General features: G+C 44.3%; 1 protein-coding gene across 1 annotated transcript; it reads left to right on the forward strand.

Annotated features, from left to right (window-relative positions):
* The first annotated feature begins 1,963 nt into the window (after positions 1 to 1,963).
* Positions 1,964 to 8,168, forward strand: TIM44-2 (translocase inner membrane subunit 44-2). Its single transcript, XM_048699341.2, has 14 exons — positions 1,964 to 2,314; positions 3,194 to 3,300; positions 3,520 to 3,594; positions 3,731 to 3,806; positions 4,430 to 4,474; positions 4,561 to 4,971; positions 5,047 to 5,148; positions 5,234 to 5,298; positions 5,542 to 5,610; positions 5,682 to 5,754; positions 6,266 to 6,370; positions 6,588 to 6,659; positions 6,753 to 6,815; positions 7,653 to 8,168. Exons 1-14 carry the CDS (start codon positions 2,252 to 2,254, stop codon positions 7,785 to 7,787), a joined length of 1,461 nt encoding a protein of 486 aa, XP_048555298.2. The 5' UTR covers positions 1,964 to 2,251; the 3' UTR covers positions 7,788 to 8,168.
* Positions 8,169 to 13,401: the final 5,233 nt, after the last annotated feature.

Below are 13,401 nucleotides of genomic sequence, written 5' to 3' on the forward strand. Positions count from 1 at the left end.
GAGCCTTCATCGATAGTAGGAGAAAAATGTACGGTGGCTAAGGATAGCTAGGGATAGAAATAAAAGGAAGGGAGAAAACATAAATAAGGAAGGGCAGACCCTGCCCTCCAAGGTAGTATATATCTCGCTCATCTCCTTCTAGAGGCGTAAGTCATCTACAATCAACTTTACCACCGTAATCGTCAAGGATGGTTTTCTACCAAAGGTTCTTAGGTTTCACTCTTTCTACGGGTGGCATGCAGCATAGCACACTATCGACAAGATGATATTTTCTCTTGGCTTTGGGCGTTAGCCGCCGCAGTCCTCTCCGCCACTCCCCTATGGTCATGGTCGAGGCTCCAATTGTTGCCACCTCATGGCAAGAACTTGGGAAAAAAACCAAAATGTGGGGCAAACAGGCAAAGGAGCAGTAGATGGACCGGCAACTCGTGGTGTTGATTGCAGAATTTGCACATGGGTTCAGTAGGCCAGTCCCTCGTATGCAGTTTGTCCGCCATCCGTCACAAATGGAAGCAGACTCTGACCTTCATGATCAATCTGTTCGTGCTTCTAGCATCGTTAGTAACCTTTAGGAGTTTGGTTTAGCAATTGTTAAGGCGCAACATCATTGCACGTTTGTAGTCAAGTCGTCAAAGTCGACTCCACTGAATCAATAGTTATCTTCTCACCGAAAGATCGGGACACCTTCGCCCTGTCACCCCTCATCTAGAAGCCATTGTCCATAGCATCCTTGACAGAAAAATGGGTTTCTTCTTTGATAGATTGAAAAGCAAGCACACCATCCTAGGCCGGAGAGAGGCCATCCACCTAACCATCTTGCCAGAACTCGGCCTTGTTACCATCGCCGATCGTGATACTTGTGCAGGTAGCAAACATGACTCTGCTCGTGTGATCACAAGGAACCGGGGAACCTTTCCAAGGTCTGGTTGAGTCTTCCATTCAGACTAGAGCCACCTTAGTCGTGAAGCTCTTACAAAGCATGACAGATCTTTGATCTTAACTTGTCCCATAGTTTTCGATGAACACATACGCCTCGAGTTGATCATGCATTTTTTCACGTGAGCTTCTTCATCTCCGGCCTCGAGGAATCCTCACATGAATTTATCAACCTTTTCGCCCGCCCACGCATTGAGGACCAAACTAGTCAGGAAGTAAGTTGTCGAGAAGGTCAGCACCATATCGATGAGCACTAGTCTTCTAATTTTGTTCATAAGCTTTTCTTTCCACAACTTAAGCTCGTTGGTGATCTTTTTCAATTAGTGGCATGACCTAAACTCTTTTTAACTCCCAAAGTATCACAATGAAGAGTGCCAACTGACTCCTAGAAGCTTCAGAGGGTGTCCATCATGTCAATTTTGTCACAACTTTTTTTCTGTTATGTGATGGCACGGTTCATCCAATATCTTGATCGCCCACCTGCCTTTCGACACCCCCCCCCCCCTCTTTGAGGGGTGTTGTCCGATGGCAATGAGACACCCAAGCTCAAAGCACTCTTGCCTTGCTTGGTCAGTCGAACATGAAAGTTGTAGTTCTTCCTCATGTTGATTGGGCGGGCGGGATCTGCGATAACAACCTATGATCATTCTATCCTTGTAGATCTTGTGTTGTTCTTGATGTGATATGTCGTAATCATCTCTTCCTTGTACTCCCTTGTACTTGCTCGGCCGGGTCCTCTTTTAATAAATGTTTGTAAATGAAAAAAAAACTTGTGGAACAAGTCATTTATTCTTTTTTTGAGGGGTCATTTATTCTTATTTTATTTCCCGTGAGCAAACAACTAATATCAGGAGAGTAAATTCAAAGCCGTGGACGAGGGCTTTCTTTTGCCCCAAGAAAATATCATCCTGCTCCCTAGCAATACAATCCGACGTGTTAATTAACAATCCGTTAGTACGATTAACCCCCTCTCGTCCGGTGAGCAATTTACCTCGTGGCGTTACGAGGAAACGCGCAACTTTCATTATTTACAATCCGGTCCACAGCCTCGACCTCTTTTCTCCTTCCTTCAAACCTTCTCCCTCTCTCTTCCGCCTCTCCCCAGACCCTAGCAGCCGCGGCGGCCGGGGCCAGCAGCCAGCAGCGCCGCTCCTCCACCTCCCCGGCGCGCCTCTCCGCCTCCAGCCTCCGGCCCCACTTCCTCGTATCCCCCCTCCCTGCCCCCTCCACCTCCGGCGAGCCGCCGCCGCCGCCGTTCCAAGAGGCCGCCGGGATCCTACCACTCCGTCGCGGTGACCCGCTGATTGCTTCAGGGATGGCGACCTCGACGCTGCTGCGTGCTCTGAGGCGGCCCTCGTCGGTGGCCGCGCTGCGATTGGTGAGTTCGATTCTCCTAGGGGCATTGGATTGAGCGAGGGGAAAGTAGATTGGGGTTCTAGCGAAGGTTTTTCGCATAATATGCTCGGTTTGTTCCGTTCTAATTGCATGTCCGTGGTGGAGGCATGGGAGGGGGAGTGCTGGGGTGGGGCAAAAATTGTAGCCTCAGTGTATTGGAGAAATATATGGGAGAGTGTTTGGATGAGATCGAGGTTGTGGTTTTAGTGCATATTTGTTGCCAGTATTCATTCTAATTGATTGTGATCTTTCAGTTGATGTTGTACACATCAGAAGGTAGTGTTGAACTGTGTGCAATATTTTTTATGTGATCGCTGAATAGAGAACGCTGGGATGATCAACAAGGATGCTGCTTTTAGATGAAGCACATGTCCTTCCAACCTCCAGCTTGCGATTCTTGGCATTGTTAGTTCAGAACCGATGGAGTATAGCCTGATGTGTCTATAGGATCATCAAGGGTTATAGTTACCACTACGGACTAAAGTTGTCAGGGAGGCAAAAGACTTACGATTATTTATTTATGGTTTCAACAAAAACGAAAAGGGAAACAGAGGAACCTTGTTTCTTGTTGTTCATGTCACATTCATATGTGCGTAGTTAAATAGTACCTGTGTGTGGAATCTCATTTGATTAAGGCTTCATACCAGAGTATTTTCTATGGTGCGGTAGCAAAGGAATAAGTAATTAATCTGATGTAGAAGTCTGAAAATAGTTCCGTGTCTTTGTTCTCCAATATGAAATGTAGTCAATATAGAATGTTTCTGGATTCTGTTTCCTGCACACTCTATTTCATACTGTATTCATCGCTCTATATTATTGCATGTGGTTAACTGACTGCCATCTATTCTTTAACGTGGTATAGGCAACGACTGCCAATGTGCAAGCCGTTACTGGATATAGGCATCTGAATAATCGGAATCTAAGTGTGTTCAACGAGTTCTCAAAGCAGCTGAAGGGTGAGGCTAAGAGGTATGCTTTACTCTCTATGGTCTTCACCGCCACCAAAATTAAAAGGAAAATTTAATTATTTTAGCAGCATGCTTAACACATACTGTACTTGTGGCTAGCATGGTATGTACTTACTGTACTTGCGCCTTTGGTTATGTACAACCATGATGAGCCATTATGCTTGTCAACACTGCTCTTTTCTTTGCATTTTTCTTTATTACTTCAATGTTTCAACTGCAGTAATCCTGAATTCCAGAAATCTATGAAGGAGTTCAGTGAGAAACTTGGTGTGGTAAAGGAAGATCTCAAAGTAAGGTATAAGTTGATAAAAAGACTGCACTTCTTTCATTTTAAGTCGTATACATATAGCACTTCATTGAAACCTTTGTATGTAATAAGTTCTATATATTTTAGAGGCTTCTTTGAACATATTATAAAATGCCCTATGCAGAACTCAGAAAACAGCCGAGACAATTTCCAAGAGTGTTGAAGATGTTATGACTGAAGCTGAGGCAACATCCAAAAAGGTAAGCGGATCTGGCAATGGTTAACTGTTACCCACGTCCCCGTGGTTAATTATTCTATTAGTGGACGGGGATGTGTTAGCTTTAATGCCCACGGGGAAGCTGGTGGGTCAAATACCTTACCCAGCGCGCAAGACAGGGATGGGATATTACCCGCCTTACCCGTGAAGGCCTTATATGCGGGCTCTGAAATTAGTAGACCCAAGGTAATTCCCGCCCTTACCCACCCAAATTTCCACCCATCCCGTCCCTTTGGCCCCAAAAGCCCTAAGAAATCCCTAACCTAGCCACAACATATTGTTTATTATGCTGAAATGTTGTTTTTTATATTGAAATACTAGCGAAGGTTGTTGTTGAATGCGTGTATGGGTTTCCCCATGGGGATAAAAAACCGGACGGTGATGGGGATGGGAAGATTTTCATCCCCGCATGCGGGTATGGGGATGGGAATGGGCATGGGAGGGCTGTCGCGGGGACAGGGATGTGAGTCCAATACCCGCCTGGGTAATCCCCATTGCCACCTTGTCAGCCACAATTGCCTTCAAAGACAATCATTTGATCTTGCAAAACATGTTTTCATTTCTTTCTCTTTTCAATGTTCAGAATTTTGTTTTGTTCTCTTGCAGGTTACTGCAAATGTTAAAGAAAAAATGTCTGCTGCTACAGAAGAGGTAGTGTTAAGTGAATATCAGTAATCCAATATGGATCTTGCTTTCCATCAGAGAAGTTTTTTTTTATTTAGTGGAAATCATTACAGGTGAAGGAAAGCTTTGGACTAGGAAAGGAAGAAACTTCAAGCTTCAGAGATGGTTCACATGGAACTTCAAATCACGGGAAAACTGAGGCGTCCTCACACTCAGATGACAAGTCCCAAGATGCCACAAGTGCCTATATGTTGTTTGATAAATTAAGGTCAACATTTTCATCAGCTTCACCAGTTGTGTCTGGTGCATTTGCAAAATTGAAGGACACAAGAGTCTCAACTTTAGCTAAGCAGGGATATGAAATTGTCAAAGATGAACTAAGCTCTAGCTCTAGCAGAAAAAAGAAAAACCATATTAGGCAAGCTTATTCTGCAGCTGTAGAGAAGAGTACAAGAACTGATATAGTTATTGTACCAACAAAGAAGTCAGTGGTGGGTGAAAAATGGGAAGCAATCAAGAATAAGGTATCATAAGTGGAGACTCCGCCTCCTTATTTTTTCACACCGGTTTTCCATCTAAAACATTTTCTCTGTGTAAAGATGCGAGGTCATCCAGTCTATAAGAGGGTGAACGAGTACACCAAACCTGTCGTAACAAAGGTGAACGAGTACACCAAACCTGTCGTAACAAAGGGACAAGAGGTACCATCAGAAAACCACAGTTTTTTTTTAATTAAAACTGTGGGTCATGTGTTTTCACTTTTATGTTGTGTACTTACAAATGCAGGTAGCTGAGGATGTCCGAGAACGATGGGAGACAAGTGACCATCCAGTAGTTCAGAAAATTCAAGAGTATGATTGCACTCCATTATAAACTTTTATTTGTTCAACCTTGACTGTATGCTATTTGTTTTATCCCATTTCTTTTTTCTTTCTAAACTCCGTGCTTCCACTTTTAGCATAAATAGGGCTTGAAACCTAATGTGATTATCTATTCCTGTTGTTGCAAAGCACTTGATATCTTTTCTCTTCATTTGTAATATTTAATGCATCTATTGATTATCTGATTGATTTGTCTTTGCTCCTTCCATGCAGTATTAATGAAACTATTTTTGAAGAGACCGCTACTGCAGCATCTTTCAGGGAAATTCGGCGACGTGACCCGTAAGACATGCAACTCTACTTTGAGAAGTTTCAGAATGTTGCTGAACTGTATTCCACCATTTTGCCCACAGATCCTTTTCATTATCCGATTTTATTGGTGATGTTCAAGAAATGATCAAGCCTGTTCTTACCGCATATTCAAAGGTAACCTTCATCTAGCCAAGGAAAAACAATCTCTCATCATTTTCTTGAGAAAAGAATTAGGTGCTCTGTTATTCATATAGCTTGGAAAGAAAGTCACAAACATTTACCAGAACAAGTCTTACCTCATGGCGATAATCTCACAAATGTTTGAACAAATGAATGATTTATGCCCAGTTTTCCCCTGGATGAGCATGGCAACCCCCTTGGTGCTCTTTGCCTTGCTCTGGACAATCTTTTGATTTATATCTTTCTACACACCCCACATCACATAAACGAGTTGATGAGAATGCTAGGGAAGCCTCTTTTTTGCTGCTTGCAATCTTGTTTAGATTTTGATTCCACCAACCATTGATGGAGCATGTTAGCTGTTTTTTTAATTATGTGTATAAGCATGGAAGAAAGTGGTGCCAAACTATTCATTACATGTTGTCTAATTTACATACGAAATAATGCGCACATTGGTAAATATATAGCGATTTTATTATCTCAAAGTTACTTGTTATAATTTCAGGGTGATCTGAAGACTTTAAAAAAGTACTGCACCAAGGAAATACTTGAACGATGCGAAGGAGAGAGGAAAGGATATGCATCACAAGGCATGTTTTTTGATCACAAGGTAGGTCAACGTTTATCTATATTTTTCTTTGATTCCTTTGTAAATGTTGTCAGCCCCTCTGTAGATTTTAGTTCACTTGTACAAACTATGTTCTTCACAACACTATAGTTTGATGCTCCTAAGCTGGAATATATTAAGAAAAAACTGCAAAATAGCTCCTCTCTTTGTAAAATAAAAATAACATTTTTCTTCTTCTGAATTTCTACTGCCTTTGCAGATTCTTCACATATCTGATGCTGACGTAAGGGAAACAAAGATGTTGGGATCAGCACCCATCATTCTCGTGATGGTTAGTGCCTAGTGGCATATTGATTCATTGTTTTTTTCATTCTTGTTATGTGTTCTGCTTACAGTGTATCCTTGTTTCCAAACTCCATTTCAGTTCCGAACACAGGAGATTCATTGTATTCGTGATAAAGAAGGACAAGTAACAGAAGGAGGACAGGTAGGCTATTTACTAGGGCCATATGTAGCTGTGCACTTTGTTTGTATGTATTTTTTATGTGTGGTAAGCTCATAGAAGGTAACACCATTGCTAACTCAGAAGACGCCGCCCTTTAGCATTCGTATTATGCTAACTAACATGCTTGATTGAATTTACTTGTGCATGGATTTTTTTTTCTCAGTTAGTGGTTAGCGACCTTTTATTGCATTTAAGTATATGACAGAGGCAACATCTCCTGGAATGCCTGAGTGTGTACAATCTTTTTAACTAGTATTATTGTCAAGCTTACAGAGTAAATCATGTCATGTAACTAGAGTTGTCTAGGTGAAATAGCTTCATGTTAGCTCCAAAACTTGAACTTTGACCTGATTAGAATTTGATGTTGTAGTCGCTAGCAGTTTGTTGAATATCTCCTGTAATGCCTGAGTATGTGCAACTAACTATTATTAACAAGGCTAGAGAGCAAATCGTGTCACTAGAGTTGTCTAGGTGAAATAGTTTCATGATGTCTCCATAACTTGAACTTGGACCTGACTAGTACTTCATTTCATAGACGTTTCTTTCAATTTTCGAGCTAGTGCTAGAGCTTTATAGGCGCAAGCAATTTGTTGAGTATGTGGTAGGCTTAAGTTTTCATTTATTCTAATATGTGGATGCTCGGAAGTCTATATTAGCACAAGTCACACATGATCGGGCTGCACTCAAACAATTCAAAGTGTTCAAGGCATATGAAGTGCTCTTATTAGTTTCTTTTAAGTCTTAATATGTGGCGACAGCCTAGTCCGTTTCTGTTGATAGATGAAGTGATGCACCCGTTTTTGTCTTGAATTATGCCAGGATTCAATTCGAACCGTCTACTATCAATGGGCAATGCAACTCATGGACAGCGATGAGTTGCCAGAAGAAGAATCCTACTACGCAGTTTGGCGGTTGCGTGAGATGCATCAACTTGGTGTTAAGGCCCTTATATAGAGTAGCACTTTGCTCTTTCTTCATTCCACTGGTGCGTTGCCGTTCGGAATGGAAGAACCTAAATGTTCCAAGTCTGACTGCTCGACAAACTATGCAGGCAATTTTCCATAAGTTGTTTCTCTAGTTTTAAATACTGACAGCCAGTCTCCCTGCTTCTTGCCCCATTTTGTTTGGTGATGTGTATCTAATGTGTACGACATTTGTAAAATCAGCTCCCCCTTTTAGCAAGTTGGCTGAGAACGGTTGTAGTGCTGATTGTTCTTGTTCTGAGTTGGAAAAGCTCGAGGCACCAAACAAAAATGCAGTTTACTCTTTTCGCTGGCAAACAATGTTGCTGGTGAGTAATAATTTTTGAAGGAGAGGAACCACATTTGAGTACTCTATCGTTAAATTTGCAACTATGCTAGCGTTTGGTTGGTGAGTGCCATCTTGTTGGCTGCTGGTGAGAGGTTTTGCAATTCTAACTTAACCAATTGTTGGAATAAAAGACATTTTGTTTCCAAGTAGCGTTGAAGTTCAGAGACGTTTCATTTCGTTGCTTGTACTGTTGCTTCAGTAGTTTGATATTGTTAGATAATAAAGAGAAATAAACAAGACAGAGACACGGATTTTTACGTGAAAACCCTTGCGGGAGAAAACCATGGAAAGCACAGCGGCGTATCACTATAATTGGGAGGAGTATTACATTACATGAGAGGACAAACCCTCTACGTGCTAATCTGGTGGAGATCTTTCTCTCATCTATTCTATGACTAGCTGGTACTATATAAAGTGGCAAACAACTCTCTTCTTGGTGGACACGAAATAGAGTTATAGTCATGCTACGTCTAGCACGGTTGACATGCCATAGTCCGGTAAGACTCCATCTGTAGTACAACACTTGTATGGGATTCGGAACACAATAAAATAACACTCCACCTTGAGACGAAATCCCTTACAATAATCATAGATAGCATCAACTCCTCAATTAAAGTCATCACAAGTAAACCTTGTGCCTGGAAACGTCCATTTAGGACTAATAAACTTTTCATGAAGTCACATTAAGCAAATCAATCGGTAGGTCGTAGTCAACAAAGCAGACTAACAAAACTTGGTCTCCCAATAAAAGTCCGAGTCTGTGCCACTGACCTTAAAAAACTGAAACTGCTCAATCATCAAATAACATAAGTCATCATATCTCCAGTGGTGCCTGAACGAGCGCATAGCTCATAGTGCAACATCTTGATGCACATCGCATTGTGAAGAACTCATCTCATGGAATTTGAACGTGCTTCAAAACTGAAACCACACACCTCGGCAAACAATACTCATGCAAGAGCATATGGTACGGACAACATCGCGTGCACCCAAAAACTGCCGACTTGTAGTGGTTAATGAAAAATCCATGACATGGTCATAAACTGCCCTTGTAGAACAACTGTTGGATGAAGGAACCATCTTAACATACAACGGAGTTTCAACTCTGCAATAGACCCCTCTTGAAAGAGCAAAGACAACTGAATTGCACTTGAAACTTAACAGCGCTAAATGTTGTAGTATCTAGCAGAAACAAATCAATCTCCTTCTTGCACCTCAACTGATTCTCGTCATGAACATGAATATCAAATAAAACCTTCACATGCATAACAGCAAAATACTATGGAGAGAATAGAGTATATGCTGGCTACCAACAGGCTTGATAATTACCTCCTCCATACCCTTTTTTTTCTTGATAACTGAATTGTGTTCTTCAAATAACTGCAGCAATATTGCATCCATTATCCCGACGGACCATAATCCCCAAAACTTCACCTTGAAGAAAAATACTGAGTGCATCCTGATAATCGGCGTGTGCCAACAACGCTCACATCTCGACTTGTTATAGGGTAAACTTTGTGTCATGATCCAACAACGAAAAGGGTAGTAAATCGATGAACACAAGTAGTACAAGCCGAAGAAAAATTCCTGACAGAATTTAATTTGCGGAGCAAAGATCAGAGTAAATAGCACCTGATAGTATTAGACAGTGGACGTAGTAGATGAACGAAGAACAAAACTAGCAGTACTAGCCTCACGTAGAGTAGTACTAGTAGCAGATTAGATCAAATTAGGTTTGCACCTCAAGGCTTGAGCCTGGTGATCCCACGTGGAGTAGCAACAGCAACCTTTGTGAGCAAAAGCAACTTTGGTTGATGTACTAGTAGCAGCGTAGGCTTGGACGTGGAGCAGTAGACAAAACAAAATCGCAGATAAATTAACTTTTGTCTTCCTGTCTTCACGTGAGAAGTAATGGTACTGCTTGGATCAATTGATGTGAAGCAACGGCAGCAACAGCGTAACCTGGTCGGGACTTGATCCCGTACGTGGACAGGAAGAGGTGGCCGCGATGGAACACCAGTAGCGGAACAGCGGCTGCCTCGGAGCTGATGCAATACGTGGAGCAGCACTGGAACTCGGCGACTTGCGATTTGACAGCAGCGGCAACATGGCGGGACTTGTGGTGGGACAGATCGCCAGCGAATCCTCTTGAACTCCTGTCGGTCTCGGATAAGCAAAGGCTGCAGCGGAAAAACCAGTCGATCTCGGCGACTGGCGGTGGCGCACAGACGTGCAACCCTAATCCTCTCGCTTTTCAGTCTACGAACTTGGCTCTGTATACCACTTGTTAGATAATAAAAAGAACACTTCTTCTTCAGTACAACCCCTAGAAACATCAACGGTCCAGATCGTCCTATACCTCTTCGTTTGAAAACTTAAAAAATGGTAGGATAGTCATTGCTTCTGCCCCTCTCCCAGTCCCGCCCCCGCAACGTACCCGCGCGGCCCGTCGACGTACGTACGTGTACGCTTTTTTTTCTGTGGCGACGTACGTTATTTTTACCGCGTCGGTGGTCAAGCGCGTCGGTGGTCAAACCGCGCGTCGCCCGGTGAAAGCGCGTCGTGGCGCGTGAACTGCGGCCCGCCGCCCCGTCCCGTCCGTCCCCTCGTCTGCCGCCCCGCCGCCCCGTCCCCTCGTCTGCCGCGCCGCCGCCCTCGACTGCCGTCGAATTGATAGCCCAACCACCCGTCCGCCCGCTGCCCCGCCGTCTCCCTATAAATCTCACCCCCGTCCGCCCGTCGCCGCAAACACCGCTCCTCCCCGCCCGTCGCCGCAAACACCGCTCCTCTCCCGTCTCCACCTCCCAAAAGGCCGCCGGCGACATGTCGTTCCACGGCGGCAGCAGCTCCGGCACCGGCGGCGACGACGGACCCATCGCGTGGCCGTCGAGTCTGAGCACGCCGGAGACGGAGGAGCTTTACCGGTTCGGGCTCCTCGTGCCGCCAGGTTGCCGTCTTCCGCACGACTGGAAACTCGACAAGGACGGCTACCCGACGCGCGGGCCCGGCGCCACCGCGGAGGAGAAGCGGACCGGCGGCCGCAACAACATCACCGGCCGTCATGCGTTCTGGGACGGCAAAGACTACGTCGCCGTCATCGGCGCGTACCGGCTGGCGGAGTCCGGCGTCACGCCTGACCTCATCGGCGACCGTCGCCGCCTTCTTGTCCCGCGCCCCCGTCCAGCAGCGCGCGGCCGTCGGGCTCCTCCACCACCTGCGCCGGCGCCCGCCGATCCCCCGCCCCGCCGGAGGTGGAACTGCCGCCGGAGCAGTTGGTTCTTCGGGAGGACGGCGATCCCGACGATACGCCGGGTTACCTCGTCGCCCTGCGCGCGTCGGCGGCTGCAGCGGCGGCTGCAGAGGCGGCGGCGGCTACAAGGGAGGCCGCCGAGCAGGCAGCAGCGATCTAGGCGGCGGCGGCGATTCCGCCAGTGATCCCGCAGGCGGAGGCGGAGGCGTCGGAGTCGTCGGACGACGACGTCATCGACTGGGAGCGGTTAGCCCAGGTCAGCGACGACGATGACGACGACGGCGAGGGTGACGGCGGTGACGGCGCGGAGGTCGTCGATCTGTTGGCTAGCGACGAGGAGGAGTAGTTTTTTTTAAACGTTCTAAGTATGAACTATGTATAGTTTAGGTTCGAAAAAACTCATTTGGTTTCGGTATTGTTGAATGGACTATGTAAAATATCTCTATGTTCAATCTAGTTTGTTCGAGTCTTGTTTAAATTTGTCTTCGAAGTTTGTTCAAAAAATTAGCTAAATATTGAACGCTTATTTTGAGAAAAATTGAAAATTTTCCAACCCATGCATAAAAATGTTCACAATATATTTAAAAAATTTGCATCGAATATACATAGCACAGAATAAGGTATGCAATTATCGAAAAATTGTAGAATAAAAAAATCATGAAAACACATAAAATAAAAAATAAAAAGTGTATCTAAATGTTTATAAAGTGTTTTAGAAATGTTCAGATTTTGTTTAAATATGTCCATATAGTAAAGCCGGTGGATGAAAAAATTGAAATTTTGAAATAAAAAATACAACAAATAAAAAACAAAAAAATTAAAAAGGTGAGATATTTTAATTCATTAACATTTTCTGAAATATTATTAAATTCATTAACATTTATGAATCAGAGAATATTTTTAAATTCATTAACATATATGAATACAAGAATTTGTTATATTTTTTGTTTTATATATGAATAACAAAATTAAAATATATGAATACAAGAATTTATTTTTTATTTTTTTAACATATATGAATAAAATACAAGAATTAAAAAGGTGAGATATAACAAATAAAATACAAGAATTCATTAACATATATGAATACAAGAATTTGTTAACATATATGAATTTGTTATATATGAATACAAGAATTTGTTAAATTAAAAAGATTCATAAATACCTGAGGGTTTGACGGATTGCACCCAACTTTTGCCAGCGCATGTGGGGCCCCACCCGGGCACCCCACGGCCAAAATGAACGAAATCCGACAACGAACGCACGTTGCGTCACGTCCGGGCAGTATTTTCTGGGTTTTCGGCCCGGAAAATCGTAGAAAATCCATACGGACTCGAAACGGGACAAATTTTTGCGTGCGTGTCCTGCTAGGGCACAGTAGCACGTGGAAAAAAAAATTGGGCACGTTTGGCGGATGCGAAGCGGAGATGTGCGATCGAGGGTCCCCTCCGGCCATACCGAAACCACCCCCTTCCACAGCAAGTACCTGAGCGGTTTGACGGATTGCACCCAACTTTTGCCAGCGCGTGTGGGGCCCCACCCGGACACCCCACGGCCAAAATGAACGAAATCCGACAACGAACGCACGTTGCGTCACGTCCGGGCAGTATTTTCTGGGTTTTCGGCCCGGAAAATCGTAGAAAATCCATACGGACTCGAAACGGGACAATTTTTTGCGTGCGTGCCCTGCTAGGGCACAGTAGCACGTGGAAAAAAATTGGGCACGTTTGGCGGATGCGAAGCTGAGACGTGCGACCGAGGGTCCCCTCCGCCCATACCGAAACCACTCCCTTCCACAGCAAGTACCTGAGCGGTTTGACGGATTGCACCCAACTTTTGCCAGCGCGTGTGGGGCCCCACCCGGGCACCCCACGGCCAAAATGAATGAAATCCGACAACGAACGCACGTTGCGTCACGTCCGGGCAGTATTTTCTGGGTTTTCGGCCCGGAAAATCGTAGAAAATCCATACGGACTCGAAACGGGACAAATTTTTGCGTGCATGCCC

This window comes from Triticum urartu, chromosome 2A (assembly GCF_056163025.1).
Source record: "Triticum urartu cultivar PI428250 chromosome 2A, HENAU_Tu73, whole genome shotgun sequence".
In the NCBI taxonomy this organism is placed as follows: domain Eukaryota; kingdom Viridiplantae; phylum Streptophyta; class Magnoliopsida; order Poales; family Poaceae; genus Triticum; species Triticum urartu.

Coding starts and splice junctions, on each gene's coding strand:
- TIM44-2 (XM_048699341.2), top strand. CDS start 2,252: ATGGCGACCTCGACGCTGCTGCGTGCTCTGAGGCGGCCCTCGTCGGTG. Junction 3,301..3,519: donor CTGAAGGGTGAGGCTAAGAG/GTATGCTTTACT, acceptor TTTCAACTGCAG/TAATCCTGAATTCCAGAAAT. Junction 5,611..5,681: donor GAAATTCGGCGACGTGACCC/GTAAGACATGCA, acceptor TTTTGCCCACAG/ATCCTTTTCATTATCCGATT.